Here is a 19,531-nt window from a genome sequence, read left to right as displayed (position 1 = left end):
GGTTTAAGTGTGTGTGTGTGTGTGTGTGTGTGTATGACTGCTTCACTTGTACTGTAGTTTTTAAGGAAAACATTGTTCTTTACTCCGTATTTATCCGACAGCTGCAGTCACCAGGTACTTGAAACATCTTTTCATATAAGGGGACGTACGGCAATATATTTGTTTGGTATTTATAACCTCTGTGCTTGTTTTGGCTGTGTGATTATGAAGTGAAGCATGTTTTAATCTGTCTATGGTTCCACCACTGCTCACCTAATAAGAATATGGACACCCACCTGGTAATTCACTTTTGGCCTGTGTGGGAGCCAAGCACTATTCATGCAGTCTATCTGAGTCCTGTAAAGAGGACATCCTGGGTTTTCTAGTGTTGTTATACACATCGGGGGAGGGGGTGACATCCTCCGTCCTCTCAAAATGGTGGGAACTTAAATAACGTTATGGCAGGAAGAGAACAATTTTATAAAGATATTGTTTCTGCTCTTTTTTTTTGTAGCCTTATATATTATATATATTAATTTCAAGCCTGTCAAAATATTCCAGGTAATTAAAAGTAAGTAAAAGTAATTAAAGTTCATTTAGTATAGCACTTTTCACAGAACAGAGTCACAAAGTGCTTCACAGGAGAAAAATAGAAACAAAATATATTTGATAATATCATGAATGAGATCATAAAAACAGTAAAAGAACAGCAATCAGCCATAATGAGGATCAGATCTAAAACACACCAATCATCGCTCATAAACACCAAACAGCAGGAGGTGAGAAAAAAGGGCCAGTTTGAATAAATGTGTTTTGAGCAGCTTTTTAAAAAGCATCAACTGAGACAGCAGATCAGGAATAATCTGTTAAATAATATCAGCACTTTAACTTGTGTGTGTCACTGTCCAAATACAGCAGAGACCAAGCTGTGCACTCAACGAACAGATGCAGAAAAGGATTTATAAGAGACACCCTCCAAAAAGAACCACCAGCCTCCATTGAAACTCTGCACCAGGAAGTAGTCTGGGCACTGTTGGGGCAGAAGGGGGCGCCACCACCTGTGAAACTTTGCCCCGGGGTTTTTAGCCAATCCCTGAGTGTGTTGTGCCTGTAATCCAGCCCCTGTCCTGCTGTGTCTCCCTCACACACACACACACGCACACACACACAAGTTGTAGAGAAAGACGAGATCAGGAGGGATCCGGAGGGAAGGAAGGAGGAGAGTTTGATGTCAGAATGAGTCGGCAACAAAACAGCCCAGCGATGGGAAGCGTGGACAGATAGACTGATCGATAGATGCGTAGGTGAACATAGATTTGCCTATCGGTTAGTGAGTGGATGTCAGCTGTGTGCGTGTGTGCGCGTGTTTGTGCGTGTGGAGCACAAGGAAGAAGAAGAAGAGGGGGAGAAACATGAGTCGGCAGCAGCAGCAGCAGCAGTCCCAGGGAGTGGTTTTAACGGGTTACCACAGCAACGCCGAGCTGTTGCCGAAAACTGGAGCCAGCTGCCCCCCCAGGTCAGCCCAGGACCACGAGCCCCCCGGGCCCAGGTGGGACACAGGAGCGCGCGTGGCTATGATATCGCACTTTAAAACGAGGCCAGGGGCGGCTTCACGCGCCTGTGTGTGTGTGTGTGTGTGTGTGTGTGTGTGTGTGTGTGTGTGTGTGTGTGTGTGTGTGAGCCAATGAGCAAAGGTCACAATGATAGTGTTATTCTGCTCATTTTTGAACTTGAGAGCTGTGCAGAGTGTGTTGACGTTGTAGTGTGTGCTGACTGGTTGTAGTGTGTGCTGACTGGTTGTAGTGTGTGCTGACTGTGTTTAGAGTGTGTTGACTGGTTGTAGTGTGTGCTGACTGTGTTTAGAGTGTGTTGACTGGTTGTAGTGTGTGTTGACTGTGTTTAGAGTGTGTTGACTGGTTGTAGTGTGTGTTGACTGTGTTTAGAGTGTGTTGACTGGTTGTAGTGTGTGTTGACTGTGTTTAGAGTGTGTTGACTGGTTGTAGTGTGTGTTGACTGTGTTTAGAGTGTGTTGACTGGTTGTACTGTGTGTTGACTGGTTGTAGTGTGTGCTGACTGGTTGTAGTGTGTGCTGACTGTGTTTAGAGTGTGCTGACTGGTTGTAGTGTGTGTTGACTGTGTTTAGAGTGTGTTGACTGGTTGTAGTGTGTGTTGACTGTGTTTAGAGTGTGCTGACTGGTTGTAGTGTGTGTTGACTGTGTTTAGAGTGTGTTGACTGGTTGTAGTGTGTGTTGACTGGTTGTAGTGTGTGTTGACTGTGTTTAGAGTGTGTTGACTGGTTGTACTGTGTGTTGACTGGTTGTAGTGTGTGCTGACTGGTTGTAGTGTGTGCTGACTGTGTTTAGTGTGTGCTGACTGTGTTTAGAGTGTGTTGACTGTGTTTAGAGTGTGTTGACTGTGTTTAGAGCGTGTTGACTGGTTGTAGTGTGTGTTGACTATGTGCAGAAGAACTGCATGACACCCACCATCTCTCTGTGTGCACCCTGCAGTAACCTCATAGTAGATCCTGGCACCTTTTATTTCCATGATGACCCCCCCCCCCCATCACATTCCTAATCAGCAGATCGGCACGTTAACCTTGACTTTGTTATTCTAGCCCAGATTTTGCAAGGTTGCCTATCGAACTCTGCTGCATCGCTGTGGGTGCAACATTAAAACCATTGTAACAAAAAATAGCCAGCTAGTTGTTGAGCTGAAAAGATAATTTGACTGGTCAATCAATAAAACAGTTATTGGCAAGTATTTTGACAGTTGATTAATTGGTTTGAGTCATTTGTAACCACGAGTGTCGTATATTTCATGGCCCCAGCTCCCAGATGTTAGAATTTGCTGCTTTTCTTCATTGAAAATTGAGTGTCTTTGGGATTTTGACTGATAGTTGGACAATACAAGACACTTTTAGATGTTATTGTAGGTTTTGAGAAATTGTTGAGCGTGTTTTTCACCATTTTCAGACATTTTAATAATGTAATGATGAATTGTGTGAGAATGTAGCGCAGTTTAAAGTAAAGCAGCAGGACTACCAGGTTTGATTTGCACATGTTGCTGTAAAATATGCTATGGTTGTGGTGTTGTGGTAAGTGATCCTTGTTTTTCATCACGAATACATTTTGCAATCAGTTAATTCTGTCTATGCAATTCTACAATTCTGTCTATTAAATGTTCCAAAATAATCAAACATGCCAATTGCAAGTTCTCGCAGCCCAAGGTCATGTTTTTAAATGTCTTGTTTTGTCTGACCAACCATCAAAAACCCAAAGATATTCAGGTTTCAGTGATATGACATGGAGAAAAGCAGCAAGTCCTTACATTAGAGAAGCTAAAACCAGCTAATAATTGCCATTTTTGCTTGATAAATGCTTTGACTTAACTTCGTATAGAGGCATCTGTATTTATTAAGTTCCTCCATTCATTTAGTCATGTTTTCCTTTGATTGGTACCCTCTCTGCATGTAACAATATTCACTTCATCTGTTCTATCCTCCCTGCCAGCATCTCACACTGAGGGAAAGGCCCATTTTGAGGTACTGTCACAGAGGAAACACTGAACAGGAACTGAGCTGGCGTGGGAACAACTGTACAGTTACATCTACTCTTATTTATAAAAGAACATGTTTGTTAATTCACCCACGCCGACCTGACCATGTGTCCAGTACGTGTTTAGATCAGCAAACAACTGCTGTCAACAACAGTGGTTTGGTGAAAGTAAACAACTCGCAGAGCAACAGTCCAGCTGGCATTCAGACGGACACACCTGCCTCAGTGTGTATGTGTGTGTACATACTGTATACAGTACGTGTGTGTGTGTGTGTGTGTGTGTGTATTCCAGATGGCTTGTCGAGCTAGCTAGAAAAAAAACAGCATCACATTACAGTCTGTCTTTGTCTCACCTCCCACAGCAGTGTGTGTGTGTGTGTGTGTGTGTGTAGGCTTAGTTTTGTGGTCATTGTTTCCCCTAGTCAGGAAATGAGAGACACACACAGACAGACAGACAGACAGAAAAGCTCCTGGCCTTGTACCAGCAGCGGACACCCGACCTAAGGAGCCGTAGGTTCTGTGTCGGCCAGGAGTCTTTTCACGTGGATGTCATTCAGATGGAGGAGTTCAGCTTTTAGCTTTAGTGCGGCGTGTTTCTGTTTTCCATCGTCGTGGAAGGGCCTTCCCCAAGCATCTATGTAGTGTGACTCAGTAAGAAAAATGGAAGTAGTCAGTGGACACACATGGTTTATATTAATTCACTGTGTGATGCAATAGACGGCCTGACCCCACAGCGGGAGCACAGTGCTGCACAGGAAATGACGTCTGCTGAAAGGAAGACGAGCTGTGAACAAGCACGCCGGACAAGCACAGCTGCAACAAAGCGAGCCATCACCTGGAAATGTAGTCAGTAAAAATCAGAGCAGACTCAGAAAAGAGTATTATAAGTGAACCAGACACGCTTGAAGAAGGACTTAGTTGAGAGAAACAGATGTCCAGAGGGACTGACTGGCCTAAAACAGCAGAAATGTGATGCCAGACAGTGGATTGACAAAGACAAAGTGGCATCCAACTGATCCAGGCTTCAAGCAAAGAGGGAGGAGCAGAGTGTGTAGTTTAGACTCATCAGAAGTAAAGGCAGATGATTTATTCAGCCAGTGGGCCATTTATTACTGTGACCAGTAAGTGTGGGAGAGGAGGAACAGAGGCTGTCTCTGTTTACCACAGAGGGCAGCTGGCACCTGTTGTTCTGAATGGGAATACCACACACACACACACACACACACACATACACACACTTCTCATCCTCTTTCCTCCTCTTATGTTGGCTGCAAAACATCCTCAGCTGTCCATTGTTCATTTTTGGAAGCTGCCAAAGCGTAAAAATAAATCCGATCTTTTACCACAGCGGTTGCAGACCATGTTTGTCTGATGTGCCCCCACAGCTCGGCTGGAGTATCGCTCTGATCGACGCCACCTGCCACGTTCTATGTGTGCTCATTTGAATGGAATTTAAACTGGATGCTGTTTCACGCTGTTGACATAAAAGTGGATATTGTTGATGGATGTTGTTAATTTCTTTCTGCCACTTGGAAAGAGAGACATTTAAAACCATTTCCCCATTACTTTTGCTATAGCAGCCATTTACCTCCCTTGTTAACCAGCTTTCACCAACTCTCAATCACGTTGGTGTGAAAATTGTCTCTGTGTAGTTGTGACTCTGTCACTAAGTGATACTCCATAAACACACTTGGGCCACGTGGGCTCAAATAGGCGACTGAGTTCACTTCCTCACATCTTGAGTCCTCTTCAGCTCATCGGTGCTGAACTTGCTCTTTGCAGGGTGAGGCGGTTTCCCTTTGTTCCCGTTTGCACGTCGCAGTGCTCGATTGACTTTTACAAGCCGTTCTCTCACCACACATACACACACGACCACACACACTCCATCAGTGTTGGCAGCTCTAAGCAGGTGATAAAAGGTGTGAGTGTGTGGATAAAGGTACAAAGAGTAGAACAATTAAACACAAACAGCTGCGGCAACTGTTTTCCTTCAAAGGTCATTTGTGAGCGTTTGTATGAAAGTGTGCCAGAGAGAGAATGTGTTTGTTTTACTCACAAGGGTAGCCCCCCTGACCTCTGCGAGTGTGTGTGTAAGAAAGCAAAGTCATGTGCACTATTATATGTAAAGCTTTGAATAATTTTCTCATGTTTTTCTGCACTTCCACAGCTTGGCACTCAAACACACACAAAAATCTCAGTATTATGACCAGTTCACTGAGAGGAGGCACGGCTTTCTCACTTTTGTTTTTGATGTCGATACAAACCACCGAATGGTCAACGGCAAGAAGCTGCAAGGCTTAATTTTTAACATGGCTGTAAACATGTTTTCTGCCACTACAGGATCATAGTTAATAGAAAACGAAGTATGAGTGTCTTAGTCAATCAGATAATTCAGAACAAGTGCCTGGTGTTACATCACAGTCCTCTATAGCCAATCAATCAGACTGATTTGGACTAACGCTAAAAATACCTACAAACTGACACTTAACCACAGGATGTCATCCACCCACAGGCCTGTACAAGACTAAGAGTCTATGACAATGACAATGATAACACCCTGATATTTAGCAGGTATAATGTTTATCTTGTCCACCATCCTAGAGGCTGATGGGAATGTCATTAGTATTGAAGGTTTTTATCATAACCCAAAGTGTTGAACAATTAAAATTTCGACCTGATGATGGCATTAGAGGAAAAGTTAGAGGATCACCAAAGTTCATCCTGAGGGGAAGCTAAGTTTGAGCACTAGAAGTCGTTAATTCATTTAATTTCATTTATTCATTTATTCAATAAAGTCGTCGTGTTGTTTCACTCAAAACCACAAACGTCAGCTTCATCTTGGTTCCAGCTGTATGTTCATGTATTGTGACTATATTGCTATAAACTACTGTCTAATGTCTTCAATCACTTTAACTACTAATACTAACTATGTGTGTTAACATGTTTGAGTGTGCGTGCGTGTGTGTTTGTTAATCTCTGATTTATGGTTTAAAGCATTCTTCATACTGTCGCTCTGGATGAAGGTAAATGATTTACTCATCCTGTGAGTTCATGTCAGACACATTTAACGCTGCCTCCCTGGTAAACAACTATTCTGAAGTATATCAGAGAATAAGGGCATTTTTTGCAGTTCCTCACAAAACATTTCAGTCTGTGAGGTTTTTCTAAGGCGGTGAACATACGTCCTGGAATGACCTGCTAGATTTGCTGTTATCAAAACAAAGAGGGACTGAGAGGAGTCAGACAGCATGTTTCTGCATGTGTTATCTCACAGTGCTTAGACTAACTCCTACTGGGAGGAGGGGAGAGAGGAGAGGACATGGTACGATGAGGAAAGAGACATAGAAAAACAGGGAAGAAAGCAGGGGTGAAATGTGAAGGGCCCAGTGGACCAGAACAGGAGAGACACAAGTCACCGTAAAGGTGTAGGAAGAGAGGAAATACATGAGGAGGATGAGGGGACAGTAGTGGGAGAGAGGAGGAACTGGCAGAAGGAAGCAGAGTAGGAGGTCAATTGTTGGTAAAATACCTGATGTTCTTTATTAAACCAGAGCAAAGTGCATGTGTCTATATTTATTTATGGCTTTATTTGCGTATGTGTGTGTGGCAGGAAGTCTGCTGTGGTATGTGGCCTTGGCTCAGTGTGAACCCTCAAGGTAATACTCTGCTGATAATGCCAAATTAATTAATACAGCACATCAACTCTGTAGTTTGACTCCCCCATTCAAGGCTCAAAGGTTATTTATTCCCCTTGCATCATTTCATTCACTTCATTTTAAATGCCAGATTAGAACGCTAAATCTGTGATTTAAAGGGCAGCTGGTGTCTGACATTTTGAACTGTGACATATTTGCGTCTTCATATTTTGGCTTATTTATTAATTCATGCACACTTAACATTATTCTTCACAGCATTGCTGCCCAGCATCTAGTTTTTTCATAGTTTTCCATAGGTTGGTTTTCCTTCCTGGCAGGGAGCTGCTCTTATTTCAGTAATTAAATCAACTTGCAGAGACTTTAAACTTGGTTTGCTTGTAGAGTAACCACTCACACACCCAGTTTAACATCCAGTTATTTTTCAACCTTTCTAACAGCCCCACTGACAAATACACAGCTCTGTATTTTTTCCCCACAGTGTGTTCGGATAAGTGAATATAAAAACCTTTTAAAACACCAGCACACATTATTAGCCTTTGTTTAGTCGATGCAGTTCTAAGTATGTGTCTTAAAACTGTACAGTAGAAGAGCAGTTACACAGTGTTTGGGTTGAGAGCAGCCCTCAGACATTGTGTTGAGTGGCCTTTCCATGTCTGCTCTGTTATTTCACTCTTTCTGCAGTAAACACCTTCCGTGACCACACGTAACATCCTCAAGTTGTGTACTGATTGCCATATGGGTGGCTGCGCTGTGTGAGAGCTTCTATTCTTAGTCCCTGCTGAGGTCCCCATTAGCTGGCTTGCTGGGAATTCAGCACACTGCTGGCTCATCTTTAGTCAGAGATGTTGGCTGACTTCTGTCTGTCTGACTCACTGACCATCATGTGTCAAAAGCCGCCTGTCTCTTGTCATGCAATTAAAGGCGTACTCGCAACAACAAACCCAATCGCTTTTCAGACAATCCAGCGTTAATGATCCAAGAATATTTTTACGATCGGTGCTGGTGTGAGGCATCTAACATAACGTTACTGGTAAACAAGGTGCACAGTGTTCAAGCTGTAAGTGAAACCATTCGCCTGGGAGCAAGTTTCACTCCAGAGCTTGTGATTAATAGCTTTGTGTGGTCATGCCGGCCAGAAAGCCAACTGATCGCCACATTTTGTCTGTCTGTCTCTCTTGTAGCCGCAGAACAGGCCACTACACTGTCCTGCAGAGCCAGAACACACAGCACGGAGACGGACATGGACCCTCCACCACCACCAGTAGTACAAAAACCACAAGCGCTGACCCATCGTCACTACCCAACCCGAGCATTGCTGCCTGCCCCAGGTCTCAGCCCTCCTCCAGCCCTAAACTGGGCTCCAGTCCCAACTCCAGGTCCAGACCGCGGCCCCCGTGTCAGCGCTGCAACTCTCAGGTGAGGCTGTGAGTGAGGATCACATAAACAAAAAAAGCTGGAAAAAGTGGGATTCACTGGCAAAAACCTTCTCTACTGTTGTACTAACTCTGCATAGGAACGTCTGCGATAAATGTCTAAATTGCAACTGTTAAAAATTTTGCAGGAGTTTGGTTGGCAGGTTTACAACTGTCATGTGTTTGAAGTAATCTTTTGGGATCTCAGGGAAGATGTATTTTCAGTTTCAGTTTTTTTCTGAGACTAAACCTTGGCTCAAAACCAGCGCAGAGACTCAGTAATAAACCAACAAATGAATAAAAGTTAAATACCTTTTTTGGAAAAGCAGAGCAAACTGGAGAAATGTGCTCTGAGGTCTGTTTAGATTTGTATCTAACAGAAGCTGCACAGCTGGTTACAGCCACTTCTGAGACTTGTTCAGACTGGCTGTGAGTCCTGTGCTGTCATTTGTTATCTGTTTGCATCGCATCTGGCACAAAGATGCATTTTTTAAAAGATTAATCAACAATACCGCTGTTCAGTGCAGAAACAAGATATGAAACGGGTATGAAAATTGAAACTGGAAATGATGAAGTCCTCATATTTGTGCGTCTGCTCGTCTCACAGGACTCTCTGGACGAGCTGGAGATGGACGACTACTGGAAGGAGGTGGAGAATATCACCGGCTCAGGAGGAGAAGCAGGGAGAGGAGACGGTGGAGGAGAAGGCGAAGTGCAAGAAGAGGAGCAGCAGAAAATTCCCGAGGGTACGATACACTGTGTCATCGATCGACCTGAAAGAGACATGAATCTCAATTTTCTTTCCATCTGCTAGTGTACACATTGTGCATTTTTAGTCTTAATTCAGAGCTTTCTACTTAAAGAAGAGATGATGCAGCAGCAGAGTTTGGTCACCAGCTAGTTTGGGCATGCATGTGGTTCCAGAGATGAACAGATTGTGAGACAATGGGCCTCTGGGCACAGACATGTAAGAGGCTCTCTGTGGTCGATTGAATGGCTTTCCACTGAGAAATATGAGCTGTCACTTCATACAGAGGTCCTGACCTCTTTTGGCCCCCGTGCTTGTGCCTGGTATGCCTGGTCAGTAACTTTTTTCTACGGATCCAGACGTGTAAAAATTAACAACTTAACTACCACATTTCACTTTTTAGTATTTCTAGTTTTTTGTTTTTTACTGGCAGACATATCAATTAGAACAGATATCAAAGCTGAAAGAAGAATTTAAATGGGAAATTAGATGAAATGTCAGACAACCACAATCTAGATGTTGTCCTGTATCCTGTATTAGTATATGTAGTATTTTAGTAACTATATGTTTTGAAGTGGGATGATCTAGTGAGACTGTTATGTATGTGTGTATGTAGATGTTAGCTGTCGATCAAAACCACACTGCCAGCTCAGACCTGTACAGACTAGATCTGTGTGGCCTTACATAAGTGGTATGCACTTGCGTGTATTTCTCTGAGTCTTATTTAGCCCGTTTATGAGGACTATTGTTCTCTGAAGCAAACACACACTTCCTGTATAGTATGTGTGTCCTTTCCCTTTCCTGTACCTGTAGACGCGTAGGCCTGTGTCCCCTTTTCTTTTCTATATTCTTTTCCACTCCAGTCTTCCCTTTTCCCTCATTTTGAGTCACAAAGTGGGAATAGGTATGCACCATCTTAGCTATTTGAATTTCCCCTCTCATTCTCTCGGTCAGAAGGCGAACAGGAGGAGGCGTGGCTTACAGAGGCGGGGCTGGCACGGCTGTTCGATGATTCACTGGCAGCTGACCAGGACCAGGTATCGCTCATCAATCCCTTATTTAAACAGTTAGACCTGAATCCAGTTTGAGTCATAGTTTATCAGTTTCATATTTGCAGTTCGCATATTTCACTGAGCGTTTACTGAACTGTTTACTTATAACATGCTTCGGGACCTGCTCTTATGAGTAAGAACAAAAAAGACAGACCGACAGATGGATGGATACTGTATACCCACTGACTCCTGATTGGGTCTGATCGATCGATTGATTGATTGATTGACAGGAAGAGGACAGCGCTGTCTTCCTGTCCACTTTGACCAGAACTCAGGCGGCTGCTGTAGAGCGTCGCGTGGCATCACTACAGCAGACGTTGCTACGGCGACGCAACCGTCAACACGTTCCTGATGTTAGGGACATATTCAGACCACCTGAAAAGGTCAGGAGACGCACACACACACACACATGCACACACACATGAACACAAATCAGTAACATTGGATCAATATTAAAAGAAATGAAAGAAATATTATAATTACAGATGTTCAGCTGCTTCACTGGCTGTAAACTGACAAATGTTTTAATCTGTGCAACTCAGAATTTAGTTGATCAGCTGCTGGTTGTAGCTGGTTTGACTTGATAGACATGAGATTATGATGATTATGATACATCATTAATTGATTTCTTATGCAACCTGTTACAGTAAGCAGTGATTATGAGGGACACAAAGTCTTGATGGCCTGATAAAAAGAGCTGATACTGCATTTATACTGTTTTTTTTTTTTTTAGACACACAGTTTGTCCACTTATTAACAGACAAGATAATATATAACATAAAGAAATGTATCAGGGAGGTGGTGGTGTTGGTGTGACTCGTTGAACATTACACAGTCTGTTCTACAGTTCTGTGTCTCTGTGTTGTGCTGTGTGCTCCAGGATGAAGAGCCTAGTGAACTCAAAGGGGGAAGTGAGAACGGACAAAAAGATGTAACTTCAGCCGGTATGTGCTACATACAGACACACACATAGACACACGTCTTATGAGTCAGCACGGAGAATGATAAACTGAGGCCCAAATAAACTTTTGCCTAGCAACTCTCGCACACATTGTGGAAATAATGGATAAAAAGAGATTAAACCATGGCAGATGTTTATAAGTGTATTTCCTCCATTTCAGATCTACACAACATTAGAATCTTAGAACCATAAATGCTGATTTATTATAAACTCTTCTTTATTTCACTGTAAACTGAGTGGACTAATCAGGTAAAGCCTATAAATGTGGGTTCATACACAGGTAGAGAAGTTAGAGGTCCATAAAAGACAGCCGGCCTCTCTTTGTTCCTCTTTCTGCTGCAATGCCTTCAACACTTTGGTATTAACTACAGAAAAACACATTTAGTTATCTCTCTCTGTGTATATACAACTGCACTTCACCCACAGAAACATGTCTATATTTCACTACTTGTGTAGCTGAATCTTTTATTTCCTTTTTTTTTCTTCTGTATCTCCACAGAAACGGAGACAGAACTGAATGTTGAAGTGGCGTTTTCTGAGCAGGCGCTCACTTACAGGGACAACCAGCAAAGGTTAAAGGGCACCACAAGCCCAAACTCGCCTGATGACAAACTACCGGTGAGTCACATGCCTGTACACACACACACACACACACACACAGACATACACACATGGTGGCTTTATGCACATTCACTTCCTCAGCTGTGTGTTTCTTTACACATTCAGTATTTGTGCTGTGACTAACAACAATGAATGACACTGATTTAATGCGCTGCTATGCAAACACATGTAAAGCCATTTTCAATTACGCTCTTGCTGTGGGAACTCTGTAATTTAGAGGTTATGGCTATATTAGAGCTTGTATTGATAACTTATTAATCGTTGTGGGTCAATGATTCCCAGAGACAACAGAAATGGAGGTCTGACAACAGAAATTTAAGAATTGTAAAGCATTTCTAGTCTTTTCGACCACTTGAAGCAGACGTGTGATATTAACACTACATCCACATTCACCCATTCACCCAATATTCATACTGGCAGGTTGCCAAGGGAAACCAATCATTCACGCACATATTCACACACAGACGCACAGCTTCGAGAGCAATTCAGGGTTCAGTGTCTTGCCCAAGGATACTTTGACATGCAGACTGGAGGACCGAACCACCGATCCTTTGATTGCTGGGCGACCCGCCCTACTTCTAAGTCACAGCTGCCTTTTTTTTTTTTTACAGTTGATTGTAGAATTTTAGGTGTGACAAAATGTGTGTATGAGACACAGTAACTATATAATCTATGGTGGAGCCACACGGCTACTTCTAGTTGAAGTTATAGTTTAGTCAGGTGTTTTATTGTGTCATTTGGTCAACAATTTGGTAATGTAATTAAAAACAGGACAAAGAGAATAGGTTAGAATATAGCATATATTTAACTTAGTTATAACTAAACAGTACGTAGTACATAGTACAGTACAATGAGATCTGTCTCGTTGAGCACACAGTACAACATACAGGTTGTGTTGGACATCAGCAGAAAGCAGCGTTTGTCTGTCTGAGGAGTTTCAGTGCTGGTCTGTAGTGTCCTCTGCTGGTTGAAGGTGGTATAGCATGTTATTTATGCTGTTATATGTCAAATCAGTATTACCCAGCCTACATTCACCATGGAGTATTGAAGTAAATATAGTTTTATATAGTTTATTTTTTCTGCTTTTCATCTGTAGAACTTCAAGCTGCTCCGAGATAAAACAGGTCAGACCAGAGTAGGAGATCTGTCTCCTCTGGATATGAAAAAGGTAAAGTGTTGTGACAGCATGATTTGTAGTGACATGTGATCGTTTGTTACAACATGACATATTTATTTCATGATGAATCTTTGTAAGCCATACTCACGTAGTACTTGAGATGTTTTTAAAACCGGTTACTATTTAAAATCTTTGTCTTATATATTTTTGTCTGTTTCAATGTTCTGTCAGGTGCGTAGACTGGTGCTTGTGGAGTCGACTGCTCTGTTTGACACTGCTGGGATAGACCTGAAGGCGCACAAAGCTGTCAAAGTTAAGACTAAAGGTACAGACACACACACACACACACACACACACACACACATTGTATTACCACAGACATATACAGCTGGGGAAAGCTAGACAAAATATCACACAGAAAAATGACACACTCAGACATGAACTGAGACGTAAAAAGTAAAAACAACAAATAACACACAAACAGCGATGCGTGCAAACACTGTCACACACACACAAAGTCATTAAAAATAACTAAAATTAGTACAAATTGTTTCCAGGTAAACATTTCTAGTTAATGTACTGTTTGAAGACATTTCTGTTTACTAAATATTTGTTTGTGCAGAAAGTGGTCTATTTGGTGTTCCCCTTGCCACTTTATTGGATCAGGACCAGAGGCGGGTTCCTGGGACCAAAGTGCCATTCATACTGCAGAGGGTGAGCACAGCAGCCAGTCAGTCAGCACATTGTCAGTCTGAGACATGGACAGTTCAACATTACTGCTTATAAAACAGCAATATATCTATATCTATATATATATATATATATATATATATATCTATATATATATATATATATCTATATATATATATATATATATATATATATCTATATATCTATATATATATATATATATATATATATATATATATATATATATATATATGTTACCACTACGTCCAGCTTAGATTATCTTTACACTTTTTATTTGATGTGACCTTTATCTCTCTCTTGGTCTTCTGTAGCTCATGAATCATATTGAGGAGGAAGGTTTGGACACTGAAGGCCTCCTGCGGATCCCTGGAGCGGCCACAAGAGTCAAGGTTGGTAAAAGCTGCTGCCACCACAGGCACATTGAAAATGGTAAAATATGTCAGGTTTGTAGCAATAACCGTATAAAGACATGTTAGTTGTTAGCATTAATGGCATGTATTTACTTTGTGGATGCGTTTCTGTTCCAAATCCAGTCGCTGTGTCAGGAGCTCGAGTCCTCTTTCTATGATGGGATGTTTCCATGGCAGCAGTTGAAGCAGCACGACGCTGCTAGTCTTTTGAAGCTGTTCATCAGGGAATTACCCCATCCATTGCTGACTGTGGAGTACCTCAACGCATTTATTGCTGTCAACAGTATGTGCACCATCTGCTCATGAAGTATTCTGCTTAATCACAGCCACTTTATGAGACAGTGCAGAGAAACATGCATTAAGCATTTCTGTGTGTGTTTACAGAGCTCCCCACAAAGAAGCAACAGCTGCAGGCTTTGAACCTGCTGGTCCTTTTGTTACCTGAGGCCAATCGGGATACTTTGAAGGTAGACGCACACTCAGTTTAGCTCATTTTCACTTCGATAAATGACACGAAACAGGTGTAAATCCATTTTCTGTTTGCTTCCCCAGGGTCTGGTGGAGTTTTTCCAGCGTGTGATTGACCATCAAGCCAAGAATAAAATGACCCTCAACAATGTCTCCGTTGTCATGGCACCCAACATCTTCATGTTCAAAGGTTTCCGCTCCAAGGTTACAGAACAACAGGAGTTCTCCATGGCAACCAGCACAGCCAACATTGTCCGGCTGCTGATTAGATACCAGAATCTTCTATGGACGGTAAGAAATTAAAAAGCCTGTTATATTCGGCATAGTTATCCACAAAAGCATCTAGATTTGTTAATCCATGGAGTATGGTAGATGGTATTGTGTTTGCGGAGGGTATCAAATCTCACCTTTATGTGTGTGTCTCTTGTCTCCAGATCCCTAAGTTCATAGTGACCCAGGTCAGACAACAAAACATGGAGAGTCTGCGGAAACAAAATAAAGAGAGAGCTGTAAGAAAGCTGCTGAAGAAGATTACTACTGACAAACCATCTGATAAAGCTGTCCCAGAGGTAGGAGTTCAGATTTTATGGTTATGTATTTGTCAGTGACTAATTATAGCTAGATTAAGAGATCAAGACACATTAACAACCTTAATAACCCAAGTAGAGTGTGGGGCATTAAAAATCCAACCAATCACCCTACTGTATGGTGATCATACTGTCATAGGTACAGTCTGGTAAATGCTGACATCTAGTGGTGTTATAGGAGTGTTGTGGGTAGATTTTTCATATGGTGCAACATGTGGGCATTCAGTGAGTGGGTTTTAAAATAACTATCCCTGCCACATCTGTGCAATGATTTGCACCATTCCATACGTACAGTAGATTCAATTTAACTGGATTTATTTAGCAGTATCCAATGTAGGGATAGCCAACACGAGCCAGGGAGCCCCCGGTCACCTACAGTGCATGTTTGAAAGGTAGCATGAGTCACCGGTAGAGCTTGGTCTAAAAATAGCCCAAATTGTCTCTTTTTTTTTGTCAATAACACTTGCATGAATATAATAAAAATAACCAGTTTAACTTTGCATATAATTTTTTTTAAAACATCATTTTATTCTGTTTTTAAAAGATTATTATGTATGTAAACTTGATCCCACCTGGGGTCAAAGTTATATTTTACTATTAATCATTGTGAAGAATCATTTAACAATAATCAGTGAGTATCGACAGACAATCTCCTAGTATTTGAATCCTGTTAAATCCTTTATATTCATTGTTTAAATGCAAACCAAACACATTTATCTAATTTGGGGAGATTATATCAAACAAATAGCCCTCCATATTACTCTCTATCCTTCAGGTAGATCTGAGTCTCAAAGGTTGGTGACCCCTGATCTAATGTGACCCCTAAATGAATAAACAATGTCTGTGATCAACAGGCTGCTTTGTTATAATAATGAAAGACAGCTAAGCTACAGAATATAGCAGCATATTAGAGAGTACTGTTTTACAATGTAGCGGTGAATGAGTCACTGCTGCACCACTTGACCCTGCATGCTGAGCTCAGTGCTGTGAGACCAGGCAATGTTTGGAGTTCATTAAACAGAAGAGCAGGACTTTACCCATAAGTCCACATTCTTGTGTTCTCACGTAAGTGTGTGCGATGAGGGAAGTGCATTGGACCTCATTATTTTAAAGTGTTTATGGCTGTGTGATTGACTGTATATTTCTTTTTTTTTTTTCTCTCTGTCTCTCTCACTCTCTGTTTGTCTCTGTGTTTACAACCAGGAGAGTTCGCAGGGATTTATTCGCGTCCAAGCACCACAGTTCAGTAAAGTGTCCATGGCGGTTCAGCTCACTGAAGAGTTGCAGGCTGCTGATGTATTGACACGCTTCCTCAGCCAGGACAGGTAATGTGTTTACATGTGGCACCGCATACAAATACACACACAGTATCTGTCCTGACTATATAAGGCTTTACTTTCTCTCTCCCTTTGTCCTCCCAGTTCAGTTGCAGTGAAACGAGAAGAGCTGTGTCTGTATGAGATTGGTGGGAACATCAGTAAGTCCTGATTATAATAAAAGTGCAATTTTAAATACAAATTTTATTCTACTCTCTGCTGACCACCTGGCTAGTCAGCCAAAGATGAGTGCAGCAGTCTATTATAGTTACTTCACGTGTCTCTTTCATTGTTGTTCCTCTCTCTCCTTTTTATCCGTCCCCCCTCAGAGGAGAGGTGTCTAGATGGGGAGACGTATATGAAAGACCTCTTCCAGCTGAACCCTACGGCAGAATGGGTCATCAAAGCTGTGCAGCGATAAACTCGTTCCCACCATCACGCCCTGCTGGATCATCCAGATTTTCACCACTGTGTCCTACTGAGAGGAGGCGTCATCCGGTTCTCTGTGGTCTCTGCTGCTTCTTGACGTACCTGGACCAGGCACTTGGCAATGGCTTCACACAACTGGTCGGCTCTGAAAGCGGCCAGAAAACTACCAGTACTCCAATGGCAGTTTCAAAATGTATGAAACCCTTCTTGGTGAAATCTGTGTGGAGATATTGGCTGCATCTTTCCCGCATTTAATTGAACAACCAGATTGTCAGACAAGAAAAGGGGAAAATTATGTTCTTGGATTTGCAAACTTTTCCATTTTTTCCCACCCTGCTTTATGCTACATATTGGAATGTTTGGGATTCAGGTACCATTAGCCTGAAGTATGAGACAGTCCTGAGTCCTGACAGACCACTGCTGCTGTTTGATACAGCGCTTGAGCCGCAAAATTGTGATCCTTAATATTGTGTGATACTCCAAGTATTGCACTTGTGTACTGTGATTTATCGCCACTAATCACTTTGTTGTGTCTGCAGTAATAAGCTGAAATTATATAGGGCAATAGAATATCTAAATTTTATCAAATCATGAATTAATTATATACGCTAACATGAATACATTTAATATGTACTTTCTTTATAACTGATTTTAAGAATATTGGCTTTTATGTGTTTATATTTTTATCAAAAGCCCTAAAAAGTAAAGAAATGGTCACAATATTGAACCTCAGTATGTCAAAGGACTTTACTGTAACCAGGAGGGCATGAACATTGGAGTGAATGGGCGTACTTCAGTGGGTCCAACGCTAGATGGGGACTTTAGAGAGAGGAGAGATGATGCAGTACTGCTGTACCGTGAGCTATGTGTGAAGGAGGGGCCCCGTTATGTGGCGCACCTCAACGGTGACCCCAAAAACTTTTCATGAAAATGTCGTCACTGACGGCTAACTAGGACACGCGATGATGACATCACTGTTTTTATGGTATTTTAATATTGCTGTAAATTTTTAAATCTTTGATGTTTGAGTGTGTGAATCTTCAAAAGTTGCTACTCGGCAGTGTGCAAATGTGAACAGTCACATTTTAACCTTTATAACCGATAGTTGTATGTAAGCTTTGCATTGAATTTATCAAGTCAAATTGCCTTATAAGTTTTATACCAAAGACTCATTTTAACAATAAATTGGCCTCTTTGGTAATAATTTTAAATTGCAGAATGTGTAAATTGCCTTCTTAAATGATACACTCGTACATGATGAGTTGTAAAAAATAACTCAACACTAATACTTTTGTCTTGTTTTGATTATTGGCTCTGTGCTCTTCTAAGTCTGGATATGAGTTGGTATGGTCCAAGAATTGTATTAACGCAGGAATAGATCGTCTCCAATTTTATGGTTTTGGCACATATCTGTATTTCTCTTTCAGCAAAAGTCTAATCTGATTCTGTGTGACTCCTCTCAGTTTTGACTGCTTGTGAGGATCATATCTGCACACAGTCAAATAATCAGATGTTTCAGATGTTGGCAAGAAATGATGTGTCACTCTTAGAAATTTTCTGTGAACTGCGTCACTCCCTGTCTTGTATTATGTTGTTTACTGTGAATGTTTTTTTCCTTCCAAACAATGATGTCTTTGTCTCATTACTGCCTCTGAAATGACCACTGAAACAGCCTGTAAATAAACATGCAGTTATTAATTACCACATCTGCTGCTATGAGTGCTTCTATATGCAGAGGACCTAACAAAGTGTAGGCACACTGGAAGAATCTCTTTGGTGACATCCATGAGAAGATTTGCATGCAATTGTTTGCATTTTTTGTCTGTTTGTTTTAATGTGCGTCATTTTTGCATGCCGTTGCTACAAAGACTGGTTGTCTCTCTGCTGTCTGCCACTGAGTGTATTTGTTTTTCACATGAACTCTTAGGCCACACTGTTAAATGTGCAGTAACCTATCCTTCTTTATCAGACAGCTGGCAGCCCTGACCAGGTACCGTTTCATTCAACTGATTTTCTGTGACAATTCATGGCCCCAGTTAGACAGTAATCAGAGTAATCAGAGACTGCAATAACATACAAAAGTGTTTATAGTGTTTTGGATTTAAATAAGAAACTAAAAGCATATTGTGAAGCTGCTGATCACATGGCAGCAGAACAATATCATAGATGATTCTTTAAGGACAAGAAATGGATTTTTAAAAACTCTTGAGATGCAGGTCTTATATTGCCTTGAATATGGAACCAGTAATGTCAGGCTCAGAAATCCAAGATTTAATTTAACCATATTTAATAGGACTTTGCTTTGGTGAGTCGGCCTAAAACAAAAGCAAAATAGAACACCAGGACACCACATAACTAGACTACACATAAAGAGTCATAACACAAGTGGTAACACCATTACAAAAAACCTCTAATTGCACTTTTTACAACAAGTATCCTTTGAGTTGTCACAATGCAGGTTCATACAAACTTCAAATCCGTCCCAAGCCATATTTTGGAGCATTTTATTT

The 19,531-nt window shown here is 41.5% G+C and overlaps 1 protein-coding gene across 3 annotated transcripts; it reads left to right on the top strand.

The window, feature by feature from the left end:
- Positions 1–1,374: 1,374 nt before the first annotated feature.
- On the top strand, positions 1,375–18,725 carry arhgap18 (Rho GTPase activating protein 18). Of its 3 annotated transcripts, none has more exons than XM_070849082.1 (18): positions 1,375–1,495; positions 8,371–8,605; positions 9,209–9,347; positions 10,304–10,386; positions 10,632–10,784; positions 11,282–11,345; positions 11,862–11,980; positions 13,080–13,151; positions 13,332–13,425; positions 13,723–13,814; positions 14,123–14,200; positions 14,345–14,504; positions 14,606–14,688; positions 14,774–14,980; positions 15,124–15,258; positions 16,480–16,601; positions 16,698–16,753; positions 16,922–18,725. In XM_070849082.1, the coding sequence occupies exons 1-18, from the start codon at positions 1,392–1,394 to the stop codon at positions 17,011–17,013; spliced, it is 2,088 nt and encodes a 695-aa protein (XP_070705183.1). In that variant the 5' UTR covers positions 1,375–1,391; the 3' UTR covers positions 17,014–18,725. The 3 variants fall into 3 exon arrangements, with proteins under 3 accessions (XP_070705183.1, XP_070705182.1, XP_070705181.1); XM_070849081.1 differs by having other exon boundaries at positions 1,375–1,528; positions 10,307–10,386; XM_070849080.1 differs by having other exon boundaries at positions 1,375–1,528.
- Positions 18,726–19,531: the final 806 nt, after the last annotated feature.

This window comes from Pempheris klunzingeri, chromosome 18 (genome assembly GCF_042242105.1).
Source record: "Pempheris klunzingeri isolate RE-2024b chromosome 18, fPemKlu1.hap1, whole genome shotgun sequence".
NCBI lineage: Eukaryota > Metazoa > Chordata > Actinopteri > Acropomatiformes > Pempheridae > Pempheris > Pempheris klunzingeri.
The sequence above is the reverse complement of the archived record's forward strand: the minus strand, read 5'-3'. Positions and strand labels throughout refer to the sequence as shown.